Source organism: Sturnira hondurensis, unplaced genomic scaffold (assembly GCF_014824575.4).
Source record: "Sturnira hondurensis isolate 20B ecotype Veracruz unplaced genomic scaffold, ASM1482457v3 Scaffold0016462, whole genome shotgun sequence".
NCBI classification, from domain to species: domain Eukaryota; kingdom Metazoa; phylum Chordata; class Mammalia; order Chiroptera; family Phyllostomidae; genus Sturnira; species Sturnira hondurensis.
This window is the reverse complement of record NW_028089093.1, coordinates 4117181-4140983: the sequence shown is the minus strand read 5'-3', so window position 1 is coordinate 4140983 and position 23803 is coordinate 4117181. Positions and strand designations below refer to the sequence as shown.

Genomic DNA, 23803 nt, shown 5'->3' with positions numbered 1-23803 from the left:
AAGTTTTTTAGTTAACAGTTCTTTAGGAAATTGTTTATGAGGATTAAATAAGATAACATATCAAATTTTTATCTCAGGCTTTACTCGTAGTCTTATATACAATAAACATCTTTAACTGCTTTCCAAGATTCCCTTGTAGCAGGAAACACGTGGCACCGGGTGCCTTTGTCCTGGTTGGGCTGGGCTGGGGTGCACCGTCCCACTTGTCCATGCTTCCCTTTCTTCCAAACCCCTATTCCTTTCTCCTGTACCCTTGAGCCCTCGCCTCCCTCATTTGGGTCTTTTTCTTACTTCCTCTCATCTGAGAGCTCAGGTCTTCGCTGTGAGCCTCAGGAATGGCATTTACTGCATAGAATGACTTGTTCTCTTTCTTACATTCTACTAAAAATCTTCAGAAGAGCAGAGGCCTTTTCTGTGTGGCCATCCTAACTCATTGTAGGAAGTCGGAACAGGCTGGTATTAGGATATCTTTGGAGTGTGTGTATTGGATGGGTGTTGGGACAGGTGCCGGTTGCGGTGATGCAGAACGAGAATCCTGAGCCCTGTCTGCCCTTCCGCCCTGATCTGGGGAGGGGTCCATGCCTCAGTACTGTGGCTCTTCTATGATCCCAGACGATAAACACTTGCCATTCCTAACTGAAGTAGCTTTTACATAGGGGTTTTTCTGGTCACTTCCAGCTTACGCTAGGTTGACAAACCTCTCTTTATCAGTTTTTATTTTTCATTTGAAAGAATGATAACACCCATTAGGGCTGCAGCCTGTCCAGTTGTGTTGGAGTTTAACTCCTGGTTCCGCAGACTGAAGTTCAACCTGAAGTCCGTCCACTCACTAAGACAGTGGCCCCGTCTGACCTGGACAGCAGCCACCTAGAAGAAGAAACATCCAATGGGTATATTCACCCCCATCGGTTTGGCCAGCTGAACATGCAGGATATTGGAATGCATCTCTGCTGTGAGCTCAAGCAAACATTGAATGAGGCTGTAAATCTGTTAATGTGCTTTAAAACTCGTGTAAGGGTCTCTCCTTTTCCTCATTTCTAAAGGAAGGTATTTTTAGTTCCAATTGCTGGAACTACTGTGATTCAACATCTTTCTATTACTTTCTTTGAAATGCTGATGAGTTAAAACCAGAATTAAACAAAGCTAAGAAATATTTCCAAAATAATATTTAATGAGTACACATTGACAAAAGCAGGCATCTTTTACAGTGTGGAAAACATATAAAAATAAAAGGTCTATAAGCTTAGTAAAATTTTTTTCCAGAATACAAGAAACACGCCAGTAGTGAAAAAATACAGTCTAATTTTTTAAACTGCGGAACAATTTCGATGTGTTAAAAGGAATACAGCTCACCATTTCCATCTCTTCCTAACTCATTCTTTCCACCTTAAGTAAGCCAGAGGGATGGCTGTGTTAGGATGGCCAAACTGTGTTGATGGTTTGAGGGGAAGAAAGTTAAGGAGAGAAGAAAAGGAATCTGGCCTTTGTGCTCCGCGTGTGGGGTTTGCAGTCTTTTGAGGTCAAGGCGGAGGGCCAGGCCTGGCCATGTAGTGTTATGTCAAAACCACCAGGGGGCCTCTCTCTAACTTCCAGCTTCATGGAAAGCTTTTATTAAGTATCCAGGTAGCATTTGTGCTAGGTTAGAAAAGTAGAGTCCATCTTACTCCTGGAAAGCTTTGTTACCTAGGTGTAATATTTTCTATTTTTAGTAAAAATTTGTGAAAAAACATATAACTCTGCTACTAAAAGGGAGCGTAATTAACCCAAATGGCTTTTTAAAAAATAGATCAGCCTAGATAGTCCTTAACCAATCTGCTAGACAAAGGGCAGGCTCCAACGCTTAAACACTTGGCTGACTGGAATAAAATAGAGTGGGTGAGTACTGACTTTTTCCTGTCCTTCCCAGTCACGCTCTAGGGCTGGCACCCCGCCCCGCGGCTCTGCTCGAAGTCTTCCGGTGGTCTGTGTCCTTGCTGGGCGGGTCAAGGATACAGTGATGGATTGCGTATTCCGTCTATTTTCTCCGTGAACGCAAATTGAAACAAAAAACAAAATCTGTAAGGGTAGGATGAGACTAATACCCTTATAATTGATACTAATGATGTCGACAAGGTCATTTGAGATATAATTTGGCAATGTATATCAAATCCTATTAAAAGTTCTTTTTATTTTATAATCCCAAGTGTTCCGAGGAAATAATTTGAAATACGAAAAAAAGTTGTAAGTGCTAAGTTATTCTCTGAAATATTATTTGTTTGGGGAAAAAACAGCATATAACCTACATGTTTGATTAGGCAGTGGGTAATAAATGTCCATTTGATATAATATTATGCAGCTATAAATTAAGTACATATACTGTGTAACTAAGAGAACAATGCTGATATCTTAAGTGCAAAAGGATATAAAGTTGAGTATACAGTATAGATAGAAATATTTTTAAAAATTTTATAGAAAAATATCCTGGATTATGAGTGATGTGTTCATGTATTTTAATTATTTGGTATACTGTCATGTAGATTATATGAGAAAAGTAATTAAAAATGAGAGAAAAACAAATGGTCTTGATAAAGCAGGTGAGAGAGGTCAAACCCAGAGCCTTTTTGTTCTTCCAGCATGTGAGAAGATTGTGCAGAAGGCTTGTTTTGGTTCGATGTGGGAGCCAGGAAGGCTGATCCTGGTGAAGGTGATCTTGGAGATGGAACCGTCCTCACGGAAAAGCAGAGCGTTGTCCTGTGCTTCGGTAAGGTCGTGAGGAAGACCTGGGTGTCATGGGACAGCCATGGTTCTCACCTGTCTGCCCTAAGACTTCCCACAATTCTCTTTAACCTGTGACTCTGGCACGCTTACACATTCACTCATCATTTAATTTCACTGCTTAAAATGATAATGAACTAAGACAAATTGTAGAAGCTACTTTTTAACGCTGGAAATTCATTTCTTAGGAGATTAATAATGAATAATATTTGGAATACATTATTTACAAAGCATATCACAATACCTGAATAAAACCAAACCTAATCTAATGTAACTTTACAACATTTATTTAGCTTGCTATCTACAGTTCTGGTTTATTTGAACTTTTGTGCACAGGCTTTTATCAACCTTTCCTTGACCATTGTGTATTGAGAAAACCCAAGCGGGTATCCTTTGATTTTTAATTCAGCCTTTCTTGCAGAGGAGGGATCTTTGGACAACGTATATGTATAGATTTGCATATATCTGGCCCATACTTCTAATCAACTGTAGTGTATTTTTGTTATGTTATATAATAGTTCCCCGCTATATACATCAATATTGGTAAAAGCAAAATCAAAGAGCACATTTAACTACAGAATTCGCTATTGCAATATTTATAATTACCTTTATGTCCAAAAAACAACCAAAAAACCCTCCTTCCTTTTACTTCATTTGTCCCTCCTCTTCAGTCCTACCTACCAAAGCCTTTATCAGTGGCCGCCATTTTACTGTTTTCTCTTTCACTCCACTCAGCCTGTGAACCAGAGAAGGAAGTTGCATGTACTTCCCCTGGAATTTGCAAGACATTAGGTTAGGCATGGTGCCCACAACAAGAAGCTTCTGAGTGTGAAGTCACAAAGCTAATCTGGAGCTCGGGGTGGGGCCTGCCGTCATTCATCACTAACCCAAGGCAAAATGCTGTTTTCTTCCAATCTCTCAAGTTCCCAAAGTCAGGCAAGATTTCCTTTGCTGTCCACAAACTTCAGGCCATGGTGGGATAAAAATGCCTTCTTGGCTAAACCCATTGCTCATCTCTGAAGACTCTGCGTGAATTGAACATTGCTTTAAATATCTGTTTTTCCATTCATTGCCGATTCTGAGAATTTTGAGCTCCTTTCCCATCCCTGTCGGATCCGTGTGAGGATCTTGTCTATACACGGCAGGATGAGGATGAATTTGATCACCAGCACGGTGCAAGGAATGATGAGTGCTATGATGTGAGTTGAAGGAAGATACCACCTGAGACTTGAAGGACTGAGGAATCTCTTTCCACCATATATCAAGGTATGAGCGGTGCACAAGATCAGGGTCAGGTAACCCAGTTTGGACTATAAAAGCAAGAAACAAAAATATGCACATTAACACTGTTTACATTTTAAAGCAAAACACTGTAAGCCAACGAAGAATATTTGTCGACAGCAAACCTTTGGAAACTATCTTATTTAGAACAGTTTACTAAGTACTGAAAAAAACATCAACCCTTATTCAGGATGACAAATATTTTATTAAACACAAAATAAATTGTGCTTACAAATGGCATCGTGGTTTCACCTTAACCTGGCTGGATGGGAAAGTTTCCCAGAGTCATCTCTTTTGAGTTTGAATAAATAAGGTGCCTTGCTTCCTTCTTCAGTGGTAAAACTCTTTCCTTGATTACCTTTTCTGGAGGTCAGAGGTTAATAAGACACTGTATGTCCCCAAGAAGTACCACATTAATATACATTACTGATTAAAACCAGATACTAAGCTAATTTCTAACATGATAAAGAGAAGTTAGCAAACTTTACTTTTGTCTGTTCTGGCCTAAATACTAAAGCTCAATGTTTACTCTATCTTAATACCTTGAAGAAAGGTGTTGACATGAGACACTGTTGACTGCATTTGTCCCTGGAGGAAATGTTAAGACTTATGAAATTCAAATTGTTCTATGAAACTCAAACCAAACATCAATTACTCACGGTCTATGCCATTACACTGATGCACAATGAACACACATCTGGATAATCTGTTAGAACACACTGCTGTGTCATGTGTCCAGTTTCTGATTCATTAGGCCTGCGAAGGCCTTGGGATCTGTGTATCTAACAAGACCGCAGGTGGTGCTAATGCCACTGGTCCAGGTCCCACACTTTGAGGACCACTGGTTTATAAGAATAGTTCAGACCCTGGCCGGGTAGCTCAGCTGGTTAGAGCACTGTCCACGTCCAGGTTGTAGGTTTGTTCCCTAGTCAGGGCACATAGAAGAATCAACGAATGAATGCTTAAATAAGTGCAACAAATTGATTTCTCCAAAATTAATAAATTAAAAAAATTTTAAAGAATAGCTAAAAATCCCCTTTACTGAGGTGCCTGGTTGATGTGTGAAAAAACAGCTTTTCCCTGTCACAGACCGGCCTTGAGGCTCGTGCGATGACAGTCCAGCACATTGTGTTGGTGAGGCTTCAGACTCTCTCAGTACATTGCTTGATAAATCAATGTGTCCCTGTCCTATGGTTGACTTTTGGGAGTAGAAATTTTATCTTTGGGTTTCCTTTCACCTTGCACCGAGTACATCTCCACAAAATATAATAGTTGTTGGTGTTTTGCACTCTATACTTGTAGCTGTGGCTCTGGGAGCCAGGAATCTCGAATGCCCTGCTAGGAATCAAACCATTACAGAATCTGCCTTTTGTTACCAATGTTTAACATTTTCTAATTTGAACTGGTTTCAGTTGCTGCTTTTATGAGATTGCTAGGGAAGTGATGGAGCAAAATGAAAATTCACGCTTGGTGTGAGAGAAAAATGAGGGTATTTGAAAAGAAACACTCATTTTGCAATGAAAGTAGATTAAATCTTGAGGTCCTTACCTGGACAAATCGGAACTCTCTCCAGTTGACCATGTTGCTAACTGACGGCAATGATGTGATCCCCAGGAGGACAAAAAAGAAAAATCCGAGGATCCCCAAAGATACATATGAATCACTAAGCCAGGCAGAAGAGGTGCTAAATGGATTTTCTTTCTTGGTTATTGCCTATGAGACATTATAAGAAATTTTTTAAAATTCAATTTTTAAGTAAACTGCCCAAACTTTCAAGGGGATTGAAAATTCCTCTGCATGGCTTATTTACTCAAGGTAAATTATATGATATTTGTTAATAATCATTTGAAAATAATTGTAAATAAAAAGACACTTAGAAATGGTTTTTTGGGGGTAGAAAAAGTAATGATTCTGCTGGAAGTTCATTATGATAGTTGATGCCAGGAGTTGTATAGAGAGTTTTAATTAACCCTATAAATCCTAAACAAGGTAAACATTTACTTAAACCATCTTTACCATATGGTTTCTTGTTCTCCAAGCAAAACTTGATGTTCTCAAACAATTACATCAAGATTCTGTTTTTCTGCTTTATATGCTGATTAGTCACACAAAAAGTCAGGATTCTTTCTTGTCTGTTCTGTGTAAATCAGCATCGAGTTCGTCACATCACAGGTCGAGAGCAATCAGGCCCCTTCAATGTGATTCTCACCCCCAAATTTCCCATGCATTTGTTAGGAAAATAATGTAGGGAAACCCACAGAAGCACCATCATTGAGTTATTGATGAATACATAAACTTGGAGACTGAAGTAAGATTGGTCAAAACCGGTTATTTCCTGAGGAGAGCTGATGTGTCGCACTCCCACTGGGACTGCTTTTAGACTCCCTGAGTTCATTCTTTCCAATTTTTTTGGTTATGCAGAAAATAGTATTTGCCATTTGCTTAGAAAACTGAATAATCGAGGATGATCCCCCAAGCCCAAACATGAATGGGATTATTAGCACTGCTTGGTAACTTTGTTTACATTCTTGTGACACCTGCTGGAACCGCCCCCTTACTTCCAAGATGGTTAGGTGTTGACTTCCGAGAGGAAGTGGCAGGCATGAAAACCGACGCTTGAGAATGCATCAGTTTACATTCATTAGACATGTTCAAAGGAACTTAGCTATGTGTCACTAGGCTTCCTGAGTCCTCAGCTCTGTCAGTCTGTCCGGACCCCAGATCTGTGGCAACACAGGCCTGGACTCAAGGGAACTGGCGATCTGACTTTCTTTCTCAAGTGGATTCACTCAAAAAGCAAAACCAAAAACAGACATGGGGTCTAATTCTAGTTACTTTAAACAATAAAGATACTTAGAAGAATGTTTTTCTCGAATTGTAAAAGAGAATATCATATCACAAGTTTTCACTTTGACTTAAGGACTAGGAGAGTACAAATGAGCAGAGATTGACCTGGGTAGCAGTTATGTTTCCTATCCTCCATCGGACGTAGTAACGGATAGGAATCACGAGTGTGTAGAGGACGTGGAGGAAGGCAAATCCCAGTCCGAGCAAGCCAAGCTGCTTTCTGCAGAGCATCCAGTGGTCCAGCCAGTCTGGGAATCGGCGGTATTTGGTGCCTCGGTACAGCTGCAGAATGGCAGCAATCACACCAGGGAGGTAAACCACCCCAAGAAGTATTAGCGCCACTATTGGAAAGACGCGATTTGGAATCGAAACAGCTATGCGAAATGTGATGTCTTTCTTCTCTTTAACATACGAGTAGATTACTTCTCTGATAACACAGTAAACAAAAAAGAAGACACAAAGACAGGCAGACAAGTAGAAAGGGACCTTCCACATTGGAAATAGTTGCAGGGGGTAGTTCTCAATCTCCTTGGCTGCCCTGAGAGCTCCTTGATCCAGCGGAGTCAGCCCGAGAGTATGAGTTATGTCCATCACTTTCTGCTTGGCTTTGCTATCATTTCCGCAGATAAACACCTGGGTTAAAAAATTTTTGTATTTATTTTTCCTTCAATAATTATTTTGAAAAGTCTATATAAATACTGCTTAGAATGAGGACATGTAGTACTGAACTGCCTTTCAAACAAGGCTATGGAGTGCACATGTTTAGTGAGATGATGTTTTGAACCTGCACATGGGTGTTGGGTAGGTAGTTCAGTGCCAGGGTTCAAGCCGAGTGTGGTTTTGGGCCCGTCACACGGACAGGGCAGGACTCTGTCTTCCACGTGGGAGCAGCTTGGTGTCTCTCCTGTGATTCCGGTGCCGCAGCACTGGGACTGCTGGCAACCTCAGGGAGGAAATGGAACTAGTTTCACACAAGGTGATGGGGGTGGAAAGGATACCTAGCAAAGATTTTAGGTGTGTGATTTTCTAGTACTAGCAAGGGGGCCCCTGGAGACTTACACCATGGGGGTCCATCAAGCCAAGAGCTTTGCAAACAGTGGGAAATAAAGCACAATTGCCCACCCCCACATGGTTCAACCCAAGAAAACTAGTCATGGCACATGTTAGCAGAATGGAATATTTAGTGGGTGTTTTCTTTTGGAGTTATATTTTGGAGTCTTTGAGGCGAGGGCAGATTTAAAAATTCACGTTTTAAAGACGGAGCGTGAAGTGAATTTACCGTTTAATCTTACCTGTCGATTTGCATCCAGTGCCCCTGACTGGAGAGCCCAGGCGGAGAGGGTGTTAAATGCCTTCACTACACGGGCTCCTGGCACCAGCTGAGCGAGGTACTCTGCATTGGATTCTGGGTACTGATTGACCTTGAGGTTGTTGCTGACATCGACCAATATTTTCCCATGGAGAACCTCAGTCAGTGCTGTGAGAAAATCATAATGTTCCCTGTGGATAGCTATGATTATGATGTCAGATTTCTGAGCTGCTTCTGAATAGCTCAAGACTTCTGCACCGCTGGGCAGCAGACTGGACATCTTGGGGGTTCGACTTCCAAAAACAATAGAATAACCACACTGGAGCATTCTCAGTCCCAGAGATCTTCCAAAATCTCCAGTTCCAAAAATACATATAGGCTCCCGCTCTTCTGAAGAAATCATAGTAAGAGGAAGTGTGTCTGTAGAAGTTTTCTCCATGACTGAAAGATAATTATAAAACAAATACCAACAAAATATGAATGCTCTAGGCATGGAAAAATTAAGAAGAATTATCTCCAGGAAACAGTGGTTGCCTGATGTTATTCTAAACGTCTAGTGAATTCCCCACAAAATTAGGAAAGGCTAAAAATTGTCATAGATATTCTCCCATTGCTTATGTAACAAAATCATTGACAAAAACTTCTGTTGGATAAAGAGATGCATTAAGAAAACTGAAACACTGGTGGATATTTTTAATTATGCACATGTTTTGCAATGATACTATATTTATCGAACACTTATGGTTCCAAAATTTCTCAGTGTTTTTTGGAACACTTATGGTTCCAAAATTTCTATCCTGGCTATCTCCTCACTTTTCTGCTCTTTTATCCTAATATATTATTTTTCTCTCTCCTATGCTGGGATGAACATTTGCAAGCAAAATACAGACTTGTTCGAGTTGCTGGTGTCCTGTACTGAGATGGGCGCTGGGTATATTGACCTGTTCTCACTTGGATCATCTTGATCACTGCAAAGAGAGTGATTCTGGACTCTGTGTTGAGCATTTAGCTACCACATTCATTTACTCTAACCTGCCATAAACTTTTTTTAAGCAAAGATATTGACTACACCATGCAATTTTTTGTTTGTTTTACCTACGATCAGCAGTGTGCCCTTGAGTAAGTTACTCAAACTCTTTGTGTCTTGGTGTCTTCATCTTTTTTTAAAAATCCTCATCCAAGGGTATGTTTTCATTGATTTGAGAGAGAGAGGAAGGGAGGGAGGGAGAGACAGAGATGGAGAGGGAGAGGAGGAGAGACAGACAGACAGACACACCGATGTGAGGGAGAAACATTGAATGGTTGCCTCCTGTTGGCTCCCTGACTGGAATCAAACTTGTAACCTTTTGGTGTAAGTATGGGACAATGCTCCAGCCAACTGAGCCACCCAGCCAGGGCTCAGGGTCCTCATCTTACAATTGAGAAATCAATAGTACCTACTTTGGAGACATCAGGAGGGTCAGACGAATTAGTGTATCTTAAAACAGTTTTTGAGACACAGCAAATTGGCTATTAATAGGTTACTTAATAATCTATTAGTTACCTAATACCAATCTATTAATTATAATTTGTTATAATCTCTATATAAATTCCATAAATTAAGGTTTAATTATGCTTCTATAACTGTTTCTATTGGAAATATATATACATTTGTCTGAAACAGCATGCGATAATTCTTATGAAGCTTCTGCTCTGCTCACTTATTTCTTGTAAAGAAAATCCTACATGACATGGCTTTAGAGCACATGAATTTATCAAAATGTGGGTGTAAAAACAGCTCAAGTGTGAATTTCTCTCATAATTCTTCCACATTTTGTTTTAATATTTCTCTTTTAAAATGCAGCTTGGCAATCCAATGTAACATACTAGGGCTGTTATCCCCACCATTAGAATTTATTATCACTCCTCACCCTTCAGAGACATCACTGGGAAAATTAAAGCTACAAAACCAGGAAGGAGATGTTAAATATCACTGGCTGACAATGGAGTGAAATACAGTTATTCCACTGGGCAGTGAGTTACTCCTTATCAAGTTGCAGAATTTCTTAGGTTGACAATTGTGTTGACCACATCTTGAGCTCCCCCTCAAGTCCTCCCAGCTCTCTTTGCAGTCCCGGGCAGTCACCCAGTGCTGCCCAGCTCCCACTGCCTGACAGAGGCTCGCTTTGCCCCCCCCCCCCTCTATCTCTCGATCTTGTCCTGGGGCTCTTCTGGAGCCTGTACCTGCGCAGCACTCAGACGTGTCCAACCCAGGGGGCACCCATAGACCGGCAGGGATCAGGACTCCACAGATCAGGGGCTCCCTTTCATCTTCTGGCACACAGTTCTGACCAATGTAACAAGGCTCCTCAGAAAGTCGCACTGGGTCGGAGCACCACTGCTTACCTGCGGCAGTGGCCAGAGTGACACCCTCTCCCTGTCTTTCCCACCTCCCCTGGTTTGTGCCCCTGGCTCCTCACTCCTGCTCCCAGAACTCACTTCCCTAATCAACTATCTGCACGCGAGCCTTTGTTGCAGCTCTGTGTGCTAATCAACCCAGGAAAATACAACATTTTGGCTATTATTTATGAAAAAAGAAAAATGATCAGACCTAAGATTACCATAACTGAAATGATGAAATAACATGTAAAACACAAAAAGTAAGTTACTTATTGGGAAGAATCTAATTTCTAACTCTTGGGGAAATATCCTAATAATAGAAGTGTGTAAAAATGAGAGGTATGGGTACTCTCAACCACGAGAGGTCATTTTACAGTAAGTACTACGTAAGGGAGGAAGTCACACCCATTGCAGACTGTTTGTAACTGAAAATATCTCGTGTGTAAACATGGAATTATGAGGTAGGAAGGTTTCTTGCTTAAAAACTTTTGTAAAAGTTTCCTAGTCCTGATTTACTCTTAGTTGTAGGATGGAAGGAATAAAGAAAACGAGAGAGGTGGCGAACAGGAAGCAGAGTTATTAAGAGAAAGACGGGTTAAAATAGTTACAACATAGTGGTCTCCTCTCCTTGACCGCTTTCTAAGCCTCAGTTACATAACAGGAAATGCAACAAGAATATCTCCTGGTTTGGAAAATCTCCAGAACTGGGTTTGCTTCCTATGGAAGCAGTTCTCAGACAGTCTCCTTGAGAGGAGAGCCAGGCAGGTAATGTGATCCCACAAGATGTTTGTAGAGATTAAAGACTGGCAATCAATGACGCAGCTGCAAAGAGGGCCAAGATGGCTGCCAAAGCCACGGGAGCAGGCGCCACTGAGATGCGTGTGTGTGCGTGTGTGCGCGTGTGTGCATAGGTGTGTGATATGAGGGGCCAGGTGCTGGGCAAGTGGAGTCTTGTTTATCATCTCCCTCCATCTGCAGATCCTCTCCCGGGTTTCGGGAAGCTGAGGCAGCATTCTTCTTGGGTGTTCCTAACTTGGCATCCCGTGAGGATGCTGGAGTCCGTCTGGTGTGTATGTGTGTTAGCTTCTCTCACCTCCTAGAGGCCCAGGCCACTTCCAGCTTCAGAAGATTTTAGTATAATAAAACCATGGGAATGTCCAAATAGGATTACAAAAATTGCTTCTGTTAAACGCTTATGCTTAACAAATCAGTGATATTAACAAAAAAATCTTTTCACCTGAAATAATTATAGACTCATAGGAAGTTGAAAAGAGAGTATGAGGCCCTTGTGCAGCCTTCTTTCTCCACTTCTTCTGATAATGGAAAAAAATAAAATAGACTAAGCATTGCTAAGACAGTCACTTCATATAAAGCAGTCAGGAGACTACTAAGGAAGTGAGGCCCGTGCAGGTGTCTGAATCAGTTCTCAGACAAGCCAAGTTGCTAAACTTGTTGCTAAACTCACGTCAAAGATGACTCACAAACCGCCTGGAACAACAACTGCTCTGTGAACACAAAAGAACTTAACCTCCTCCTTGTAGCTTTACCCCCTCGTTTGCATATCTAACCATCTCTGCTAACCTAGCCAGCAGTCTTTCATTTACATGATAGAATTACACTTTATGGTAATTCACCTTTACACACTCTGCCTTTGTTCTCTCTGGAGGGCAGCTTGGGTTGTTGCTACCTGAGTGTGTATCTCAGGGGTTCAAATCTTTTAAAACTTCAAATAAGCTTTTAGATTCTTTTACGTACTCAGATCTTTATTGGTTAACACCTGCAATGGTTACACGTTACATACCTACGGTACAATAGCAAAACTGGGAAACGACATGGTATAAAGTGTGTGCCTAGTTCTATGCCATTTTATTCTGAGTGTAGTCGCCTCTACCCACTACCGCAGTCCGGGGCTGGAACCTTCCCAGCAGCACCTCTTCCTGGTGATGCCCCGCTCTGCTGCCTCCCCTGGTCCCTGGACACCGTCAATCTGTTCTTTAACGCTATAATTTTGTCATTTTGAGAATGTTATATAAATAAAGTCCACAAAATATAAATTTTCTTGGCTTTTGGGGGGCATCACTTAGCATAATGCCCTTGAGATCCATCCAAGCTGGCACCTGTGAAAGTCTGACCCTTTGTTTGCTCATTTGCTCCCTGTATGTTCTGTTTGGTAAAAAGTCTCTGGATGTCTGATTCCATTTTCTAATTGGATTTTTTTTTGTTTTTTAACTATTGAGTGCTTTTCATTTTTTATGTATGCTAGATGTGAGTCATTTGGAAGATATATGGTTTTCAAATATTTCCCCCCAGTCTGTAGCTTGTTTTCTCATCATCTTTAAAGGGTCGTTCACAGAGCAAAGGTTTTTAACTTTGATGAAATTCAAATTTTTTTGGATTGTGCTTTTGATATCATATCTAAGATTTTTTCACTAAGCCCTAGGCCCTCAATATTTTCTTCGAAAGGTTTTATAGTTTTATATTTTACATTTAAATCCATTATTCATTTTGAGTTAATAGTTGAGTAAAGTGTGAGATTTAAGCCAAGATTCATTTTTTGTCTACCATTTGTTAAAAGAAGATTGTCTTTCACTGAATTGCTTTTCACTTCTGCGAAAATCAATTGTCTGCTCATGCCCGGGCCTGTGTTTGGGTGCTCTATCCTTTTTCGTTGGCCTGCACGTCTCCCCTTTGCCTTTGACTGGAGCTATACAGTGAGTCTGAGAATTGTGTAGACTGATTCTTCCCCATTTATTTTTTTATTTTCAGAACTGTTTTAGATATTCTCGTTACTCTCCCTCTCAATGTAAGTTTTAGGATATCTGGTATATATATGTGTGTGTATATGTGTGTGTGTGTGTGTGTGTGTGTGTATAATGCTTATACTTAGCAAATCAATGCTTTGTAATGTCATCCAAAGATATAATGCGACCTATTTGTCCTGTTTAGGAGGTAATCTCATGATGTTTTAAATGTTAATTCATACTAAAGCATAATAGCCATGTGCAGATATCTGATAAACAGCTACAAAGCTAAAGTCGTATAATGGACTTATTTTCATTCTAGCAGTATATTTCTGTATATTCACAGACCTCATTTAGAGAATATACCAAAATAAAAGCTTAAAGTCCTGGTGTATCAGCAGCCAGGGACAAATGGCTCTTTCCCCCTCCTCAGGCCTGCAATAGACCCATTCTCCATTCCTCTTAGGAAGAAGAATAGGGTTCAGCTGCCCAACTGTGCTCTCTAAAAGGTGGCACGTTCTTTCCTTGCTCTTGGAACACACACTATTTGTTTCCCCTAGTGCTTTCCTGGAATAAAAAAGAAAATATATGAATACTTATGTATATAAGACTAGTTGTAGAGGAGAAAAAGAAGAAAAATCTTCCTCTTGGTGGTGCAGATAGGCCTGAAAGAAGAAAGTAGCCTTAATGGATTGCTCCTATATCTTTTATTCTGAGAAATCCACAAAAAAATACAAATTAAGGTGAATTATGTTATGTAAACATGCAACCTTATTTACATTATTAGAAGTCTTATTTGTTTTTAAGCTCACCCAATTTTACATATCTATGCATACTTAAAGTGCAAGAATGTTTCACATAAAAAAGGTTTGGAGGTAATTCTAAAAACAACTCTCAACACACACACTGTGGAGTAATAGAAGTAGTGTGCTGAGCACCGTGACAAAATCATAAGCAGACAAAGAAAGACACCCTCCCCACCCCCGCCACAGAGTTGGGTTTGGAAAGGAATGGAAGGAGAAGGGAGCTGGTGGTACGGGCAGAAGTCTTTCTGGCATTCCTTTCAATCTTTCCTTCAATCATCAAAGCAACTTCCTAGAATCAGTAAGGCTTAGAAATGCAAATACCTCTGTCAAGGTTTACTAGAGAAATGCAGTGTTTCTCAGCCCTAGTGCACACTGGAATCACCAGACAGCTTTTACAAAATACTGATGACCAGACTCTTAGAGTCTGAATCAATTGGTCTAGAGTAGAGTTGGGGATTTTTAAAAAATATCTAATTTCATTTTTTAAAATTTAAAGCTTCCCCAGATGATTCTACTATAGAGCCAAGACTGCAAACCATTGCCTGCTAACTTTCAGTGGTTCTTTTCCCTGATGAAAACCAGCTGGGCAACTGGTAAATGCTAGGGCCTCACCTGCTGAGATTCTGAATCAACTGATGTAAGGGAGAGCTCAGACTTTAAAAAAGAAAGCAACAAACGAAGCAATCAATTCTAAGGAGCACCCAGGGCCAAGAACCATGAGGAATGTGAAGGGTGACACTATGTTCTTTGAAGAGGGCATGGTGGGAGGAGATGGAGGGAGGACAGTGTGCCAATGAGAGTGTAAGGGGGTGCAGAAACCTTTTGCCTGCTTTGCAGTTTCCCCTAAGTAATTGTTGACTGGGCCTGAGCATCTAGAATCTTCATGTTATAAAAACCAGAGGCAAGAAGGGCGTGCAGGCCCCACAAAGAAGTGAGTCAAGGGATCGAGACTCACGACTTGGTGTCCGGCTGCAGGTGAGCTTTGCTCTGTACCTCCTGCAAGGAAACCTTGAAGAGCTGTCTTCCATGAGCTGCAAAATGATAGTTTGATTACATCCATCACTTGCCCTGGCAGGGGGCTCAGTTCATTGGAGGGTCGGCCCGTACACCGAAAGGGTGCAGGTTGGATCCAGGTCAGGGCGCCTACCTAGGTTGGGGCTTTGATCCTTGGTGTGGGTGTGTATGGGAGGGAAATCAGTGTTTCTCTCACACGAATGTTACTATCTTCCTCCCTCTCTCTCTCAAATCAATAAACATGTCATTGGGTAAGGATTAAAAATCAATCAATCAATCCATTCACAAATTTACGTCAGTCTCCTTAACAGCCATGCTCACCGAGTGCACACAGCACCTCGTTTACCATTGAGATAAAAGCTTCCTTTCAGGNTTTGCTCTGTACCTCCTGCAAGGAAACCTTGAAGAGCTGTCTTCCATGAGCCGCAAAATGATAGTTTGATTACATCCATCACTTGCCCTGGCAGGGGGCTCAGTTCATTGGAGGGTCAGCCCGTACACCGAAAGGGTGCAGGTTGGATCCAGGTCAGGGCGCCTACCTAGGTTGGGGCTTTGATCCTTGGTGTGGGTGTGTATGGGAGGGAAATCAGTGTTTCTCTCACATGAATGTTCCTATCTTCCTCCCTCTCTCTATCAAATCAATAAACATGTCATTGGGTAAGGATTAAAAATCAATCAATCAATCCATTCACAAATCTACCTCAGTCTCCTTAACAGCCACGCTCACCGAGTGCACACAGCACCTCGTTTACCATTGGGATAAAAGCTTCCTTTCAGGCATTCTCCCCCCTTTTGAGAATTCAGCTTTGAATTCTGAAATGATTGTTCCTACAAGATTTTGACGTGCTCAGGCAGTATGTCCTTCGGACCCACCCCACCCTTGGGTGTGGAAGCACACAAAGCAGTGTTCTGGCCCGTCAGCGTCCAGGGAGTTGGAATGGGAATGATGCTTCTAAACGCTGTAAGATGTGACAGGATTTTTCATCCTAATTTAATGCCTGCAAACAGGATCTTTTGTTTTTGTTTATTTTTTAGTCCTTCTGTTTTATTATTCCTTTTGAATTTCAACCTCAAAGCCCTACATGACACACACACACACACACACACACACACACACACATAGTGCTGAAGCCCATCAATCAAATTTTTTGTTTTGTCTCAAGGTATATATTGGGCCAGAAGGAGCGCTACAACTATGCCAGCCTTCTTGTGATTCAGAGCATTTGTTTGTTTGTTTGTTTCCTTAATCCTCATCTGAGGATGTGCTCATTGATTTTAGAGAGAGAGGGAAATGAACATCAATGAGAGAGAAACATTGATTGGTTACTTCTCATATGCGCCCCAGCTGGGACTGAACCTGCAACCTAGGTATGTGCCCTGACCAGAAATTGACCTGTGATCTTTGGTTTTACGTGACAATGTTCAAACTGACTGAGCCACCCTGGCCAGGGGCAGAGCGTTTGTTTGGATATATCCCAGGGACAACTGGACAACTGGAAAGAAAAAAAAAAACCTTACACTAATATGTGAACCCACCTCATTTACTCACTGAGCTACTGTACTCACATATTTAGTGAGATCAAGGCTGTTTAGGGAAAGCCAATGTTCACATTTAAGTGTACATTATTTTACTGACAGGTGTACTTCAGTCAAATCAAAGGACTTTGGTTTAAACAGGCCACTGGTTACAGTTTATGAAAAAAATTACTGCATCCCCACAAAAATCAGTGGATTTTTCTACCAATTTTTTGGTGGATGGTTCAATTTTCAGTCTATATGTTATTTGACAATACAACAGTGTATTTATTATTTTAGTCTTGTAGTTAGAAGTAGGTCTGTTAGTAATAGCCATAGACTAGCAGAAATATGTCACTTAAAGCTCTTAATCTAAATAAAGAAACCACGGTAGGTAGGTGCCTTAAAACTAATTATTTCAATTGTTTTGTGAGAAAATGTTATGTGCCTCATAGCAACTTAATTTGCTGATGATTTAGTTTTTATTCTATCCACTAGAATGACATGAAAGGAAATAATCTTATTTTGTAACAGTTTCATTCAGTCGCAAGAGCATAACTAAATATAACCTTTATGTTAATGGTCTGTGGGGATATACCCTTGTGCTGCAACTTAAATGATTCTGGTAGTAACATTTCCTTACCACCAAATGAATTACCAAGAAAGCAAGGTAATACAGACCTATATTACCTATTTTAGTTGTACTTTAGGAAAAAATACTTCTAATTTAAATTCTTTGGTGAAATTCTAGTTCAATGAAAAATCTTATTAATATATGTTTTCACATTAAATCTCAGCTGCACCTGTCAAGATAAATGAAGATTGTTTTCTGATTCCCTGACCAAGCATTTCATTAGGTAAGTTCATTATTCACTGTCTATGCCAGTTAGTTCATTTGATGAAAGCCTGGGACTCGTAACAGCAAGGCCAGGAATTCAGTCACGTCTGAGTTCATTTACCTTGACGTCCATTTACATTGGAATTCCTGAACAATTTCTTTCAAATCTGTGGCTCACCAAAGATTCAGCCTGAGGGCCAGGACCTGAATTGTCACCACCAGAGAAACAACTCCCAGTGACTGAGTGGCATTTGGCTTGTATACACACGAGGTGGTCATTGCTGATTGAGTGATTTGGTGATCACAACAGCCCCACTTAACATTTAGTGTAAATTGGTAGGTTTTGCTTTTCTAGGACTAGTGTTTGACTACTAGGAGTAGTCAGAGATATTTGGGGAGTGCTTTAATCGTTTTGATTTTGAATTAACTTTGTTTAAATTAATTTCTTATGAATAGTCATTAATCTTTACACTGAGGCGATTAGGAATTATCTGTTTGGTTAACTGCCAAGTCAGTCTGAGAACTGGAGCAGTTTTGCTGTGGATCTGACCCCACTGCTTGAACTCCGTCACTGGGAGAACTCCATTCTGCTTCAGTTACCATTTTTAGAAATCTCCTGGGGCTGGTTCACACGTTCTTATGAACACACTTCCCTTCACCTTCTTCTGGAAATCGTTTTCTTCCATTTTCAACCTGGCGCTCAGAGGCAAGGACTCCCAGCAGCCCCAGAACCCCTAACCTTTGTGAAGTTCCACTTGAGCTGCGGGCCAGGCCTGGCCTCCCAGCTGCTGTTTCTCACCTCAGGACAGAAGGTGCTCTGGAAACTCCCTCCCCTTCCTCCATTATACTCCGATAAACAGGCCTGAATGCAGTGCTGGTTGGCAAATATATTTTAAACAAATCTTCTAATTCCTAGGTCTTGTTTATTTTTATTGTTGTTCAATTACAGTTGTCCCACATTTTTCCCTATTGCTCTACCTTGACCCCCACAGTTCATCCCTACTCCGTTGTCCGTGCCTGTGGGTCCTCTATTCACGTTCCTTGACTTGACCCTTCTGCTTCTTTCCTCCCCATCATCTACTCCCACCCCTGCTGGCTACCGTCAGTTTGTTCTTTGTTGTCCTGACTCTGGTTCTATGTGCTTGTCTGTTTGTTGTGTTGCTTAGATTCCACTTATAGGCAAGATCGTAGGCGTGTGGCCAGAGCCAGCTTGCCAACTGAAAACTTGAAATCATCTGTGAGGGGAATTTTTACACCATGGAAATTAGCATATGCTACAAATTAGGACTTTTTTCCCCTCAGAAAGCTGCTTTTCAGCATTCCACTGGGGATTTATTGCTCATCCCCTTCTCCCCGAGACACTGGTGTGTGATCATAGAAATGGAAAATAATTGGGCTGTCAGAATGATTCATTTTTTTCAATCCTGACTCTGCACGTTAGGCCCAAATCTCTTTCCTTAGGGATCTCTCTCCTTGAAAGTCTCCTAGATTCTTAATCAAAACAGTATCCATGTGGGTCCCTCTGCCCCAGGAAGGGTCCCACATTCTCTCTATCCTACAAATGGAGTTCACACAATTTGGGCTGTAAGTCTGGTACCATTGTTACACTCTTAGTTTCTTTAGGGAGATACACGCAGGGTCCTTTTTCTGTACCTGCATCCCCAAACACATATCTTCCAAATCTTCCATTTTCCCACACATACCTTCAAAGAAATGATGAAAGAAAGGAAGGAAGGAAGGAAGGAAGGAAGGAAGGAAGGAAGAGAGAGAGAGAAAAGGAAAAGGAAAAGGAAAAGAAGAGAAAAAGTCCCTCACAGTTTGGGATCTCAGTCTAGAGCAAGCAGCTAGTGCCACACTTTCATTAGAACTGCAGCCAGCTGGTTACCACCTCACTAATTGCTTTCTGTTCAACCTCCTTCCACTTCCCAGGCCACGTGTGTCGGGTGTTTGAATGGGATGAGGAAACCACTCTAGCACTTGTGTACTGAGATACTTTAGTACTGGGAAGAAATAACTAGAAGCATAATAGTTTCTTGTAAGAACAATTTGATACAACTTAGTTCTCTTGAACTCTTCAATAGGCTTTATATCTTATGACGTGCCTTGAGGTATTACAGAAAAGCTAAAGTGTTTTACTTAAGTTAAGCTAATTAAAACCTTTAGAAAATCAATATTCCATTTTTTATGACCTCAGTTAAATGCCTGGATTGTATTATGTCAGTCTTGAAAATGAATCACTCTTTAAACTGAATGAGACTCTGAAGTATTACAAGTTGACCATGAAACTTACCCACTTTGGCAATATAATAGGGTTAGTAGAAATAAGGTTAATGGCTTATTTTTAAGGTTCCCTTGGAGAAGAAACACCAAGGTTCCTGCAATTTTTTTCTCCTTTTTAAAAAAATATTTGTTTAATTGTTGTTCGAGTACAGTTTTCTGTTTTTTACTCCCATCCCAACCCACCCCCCCAGGGCTCCCCACCTCCCTCCCATTTCCGCCCCCTTAGATTTTGTCCATATGTCCTTTATACTAGTTCCTATCTTTCTCCTTTTAAAAAAGAGTTACAATAATTTCCACTTTTTACTTTAGATGTACTGTACAATATGAAGCAACCTCATGCTTCTCCCAAAAAGGCAGGTAGTTGAAACCTGAACCCCTGATGGTATTAACCAGTACAGTACAGGGGACGTCCATGCTCATAACCTGCTCTTCCCATAACGATCAGCATCCTCACAAATAAAAATCCGTGTCACCAACAATAGCTTGGTAGGAGTTCATGTTTTTCACAGGATTATTGCACAGCCCCTTTGTGCCAGGCACTGTGCTATATGCAACAGGGGTGAGGTTATAAATGAGACCTTCCTGGTCCTCAGGGTGTGTCCATCATGGGGAGGAAGAGAAGCATCAAATGGACACAATGCAGTGTGTGAGGACCTGGGTAGAGGAAAGTGCAGCGTGGGTCCCAGGCCAGAGAAGGGGCACTAATCTACCTGGGAACTAGGACAAGAGAGTTTATTAAAATCTGTGCAGAATGACTTTAGCCACTGATAAACTTGGCTCAAAGCGGTTTCCACACCTGGTCAAAAGAGCAGGTAGAATTAAAGACGTGTAGGCATGGTTGGTAGCTAATCAGCCCCTCCTATCACCGTGCTCCTCAGAGCTGGTGCCATTGCCACGGAGGACGAGGACGGGATGGAAGTGTATTCAGTATTTGCAGCAGAGGCCAAAGAGACTATCTGGTTTGTGTTCTAATGGCCCTGTAATTTCCAAAGAGGTGCGATATGTAGTTATATTAAAGTATCTCTTAGCTTTCTTTACACTCAGAATGATAGTTCCTAACTTTTCAAAATTGTGAACTTTTCTCCTGACATTAGGATTGAGCATGTAATCCACATTTAAAATAAACGTATTCCTCATCAAGCTTTTCAGAAATATGTGACTGTCCAAGTACAATGTGGTAAGACCACTCCACACGTGGTCGAATAAACTCTCCTAGAACACTCTGGAGAAGCATCTAGAATAGATGTCAATCCCCTGCTTAGTTCATTAGAGTAAAAATCTCCTTTTAGTAGACTATTGCATTCTGTCTGCAGTGATAGATTCCCAAAAGATGATTCTCAAATAGTGCAAACACTTTTTGTTCTTTTTTTCCTTAATGATTTTGGAAGAATACATTGTTTCCATATGTAAGTCAAGTATGTTTTCTTACCATGCATTATTTTAAGCATTAATTATCCTTTAGTTATTTACCTAGCTTTATTCCTCCTAGGACTGATTTCTTCTAAAAAACAGCATTAATTCAAGTCATTTTGAAAATGACCTAAAAGTCATTGAAAATACTTTGAGCCTGTTTTAACATGTCGTGGGGAACTGCTCAGGAAGTCTTCCTAATGAACTAATGACCTACATTAGTACATCTTTGATGTACATAGAACAGTCAAACAGGTGATTTCAGAGGTCTTGTCTTTGTAAATCTTATTTTTACTATCTCTGGCCTAACAATAACTCCAAGAAAAAGTCCCATCCAGAAAAACCTTATTCCTAGATTTTTTAATAGTAGGAATTAAAGGTAGATGTGGACACAGACCCTTACTGAGTGACCTGTTCCCCAGAGGACAACTGAGAGGAAGCCAGCTCTGAGGTGCCTTAGCAAGTCTTCACATTTGAAGGGTGACTATCATTGTTTTGCCAGCAGCTTATTAGACTTACTAAGATTGTAAAAGGAAATGATTTCTAGATAGCAGTTTGCAAGAGATTCAAGGGACTTACAAAGAGAACTGGATGGTGAGGGCCGTGTAATACTAATCTGTGTGTCTGAGGTGGCTGCGGCAGCTACTGAGGAGTCCTTAAAAGAACAATCTGCATCTTTTTAATAATGGTAGAGTCATACATGCGTGGTTCTTCGGGAGGCAGGGAAACACTGAGTGACTGCTCAGGGGTTCTTTAATTTTGAAATTCTATGATAAGTGAACCCCTTTTTCTTAAAACAGTTTACAAGACTCAAGGCCCAGTGTATTCAACTTATTTAAAAGCCCTATAAAAATTTGTTTGGTTACTTCTAACAATAGTTAGCAAGCTTAAGCAAGGCAGAAGTCTGGAAATTGTTCTCAAGTTAGGGGTTAGGCCTTGTACTCGGTGGTTTCTGAACCTCAAGTTGCTATGTGAACTCCATTCAGCAGAAACATAACATTGCCAAATGAAGAAAGTCCTATTACCCAATCCCTCCATACACATGGACTTGTTACCATAAAACCTGACAAACAGAGAGGGCTTTGTCCTATTTTATGGGTTGACAGTTGTTTGCCATGCAGCTGGAATTTCATACCATGCTCAGTCCCAGCATCCTGAAAAACTGGGAGTTTTGCGAAAGGCTGTATCTCAAAGAAGTTACTACTTCAAATAAATGTGCCATTTTATAAAATTATATCCACTGTATCAGAAAAAATGTCCTTTAGTGTGAGTGACGTTTATGAGACTGCCATTTATAGGGAATAGGACATTCTGACATAGCAAGGGAGGTGGTTTCGAAAGCTGAGAGTGTTCTCTGAATGATGCGCATGATAGAAGTGTAAGGTACTCGCATGGGAAGAGACTCTCTCCATTACTGGGTAGTTTTCCTATAAAAATGAAACCTGCATTATTATGAAGACAGTAATTACTTGGTCATACCTATAACATTAATAAGGTTGTCAAAATATTCATGCCTACAAGCATCTTTAGTCATGGATTTTCACCTTGTTAGAGTTGGACTTTGTGGGTCCTTAGGCCAATACTCTTCTATCTTACATACGTAGAAATTGGGGCTGAGGTATGGAGCTTCTAGTTAGAACCAGGAATAGAATTCTCCAACCTCCTCTCCAGTTCTTCATCCAGAGAAAAAACTACCTTCTTGCTGCCTCTGGACACACGGAACCACAGCTTAATTTACTCTTCCTAATAAAGGTACATTTCAAATAACATTACTCTAGCAAAGCAATTGCCAAACTATAGAAGGAAATTTAAATCAAGATCGAGGGTGGAATCGGTTGCATATATCAGGGCAAATTTCAGCTCTTGGTCAAGAAGTAACCTCAGATCTGAGGCTGCAGAGATTGCCCAAACCACATTCTTCCAGGCTCCCTTTTTACGGGCACCGCAAGATTGCTATTCTCCAGCACTGAGATACAGAGAGGAATCCAAACCCCTAACTTTCCCTTGGAACTTCTCTGCACCTTGGTGTAGAGAGAAGTGATAAAAAGCCAGAAGCTAGAAGCTTGCTGAATTGCTGAACAGATTGCTCGGCACCCTTGGCTGGCCTTTCCAGGAGCAGGGTGTGGGGGCGCGCTGGGAAGTTTGCCAGCTCCTTCTTCCAGTGTCAGCGAGCTTGGGGAGTGGGGTCCTGAAAGGAGGTCCTCAAGGTTGGCTGAAGCAGATGAGGGAGGCAGGCCCTGAGGCAGAAAGTACAAGGCAAATAGCCAGCAACGTGACCCACCTGCGGCAGGGGTGTTTCCAAGCTGCCACGGTCTAGGAGAGTTGCAGCTTGGCGCGCAGCTGGCTGGGCTGGGTGGGCGATGGTTCGCAGCGCTGCCGCTCAGTGCTGAGGCTCGCACTTCTCACCGGTATAAGAAGACAGTGAGGGGAGGGCGGGCCCGCTAGATTTCGCAAGAGACGTGGTGAAGAAAGCGTTTCCAGGAAGACTTCAAATTGGGAATCCCGGGCGGCAGGAAGGACCAGAACTTCCTGTTCTGCCGCATCAGTTTTTGCAACACAGGTTGCCGCTAATCTCTGGCTAGTGAGGTTTCTAAGGGTTTTCCCCAGAGCCCTTGGGATCTGTGCATCC

General features: G+C 41.2%; 1 protein-coding gene across 1 annotated transcript; it reads right to left on the bottom strand.

Annotated features, from left to right (window-relative positions):
• Window positions 1-3103: 3103 nt before the first annotated feature.
• On the bottom strand, window positions 3104-23581 carry STEAP4 (STEAP4 metalloreductase). The gene is made up of 5 exons (XM_037066106.1): window positions 23456-23581; window positions 8175-8632; window positions 6988-7515; window positions 5584-5748; window positions 3104-4064 (listed from the first exon to the last, which is right to left on the bottom strand). The coding sequence occupies exons 2-5, from the start codon at window positions 8628-8630 to the stop codon at window positions 3801-3803; spliced, it is 1413 nt and encodes a 470-aa protein (XP_036922001.1). The 5' UTR covers window positions 8631-8632; window positions 23456-23581; the 3' UTR covers window positions 3104-3800.
• Window positions 23582-23803: the final 222 nt, after the last annotated feature.

Excerpts from the sequence above, each read along its gene's own strand:
- STEAP4 (XM_037066106.1), bottom strand. The coding sequence starts at position 8,630 with ATGGAGAAAACTTCTACAGACACACTTCCTCTTACTATGATTTCTTCA. Across the intron at positions 7,516-8,174 it reads CACTGGATGCAAATCGACAG|GTGTTTATCTGCGGAAATGA; the intron begins GTAAGATTAAAC and ends TTTTTAACCCAG. Across the intron at positions 4,065-5,583 it reads GAGAGTTCCGATTTGTCCAG|TCCAAACTGGGTTACCTGAC; the intron begins GTAAGGACCTCA and ends TTGCTTTTATAG.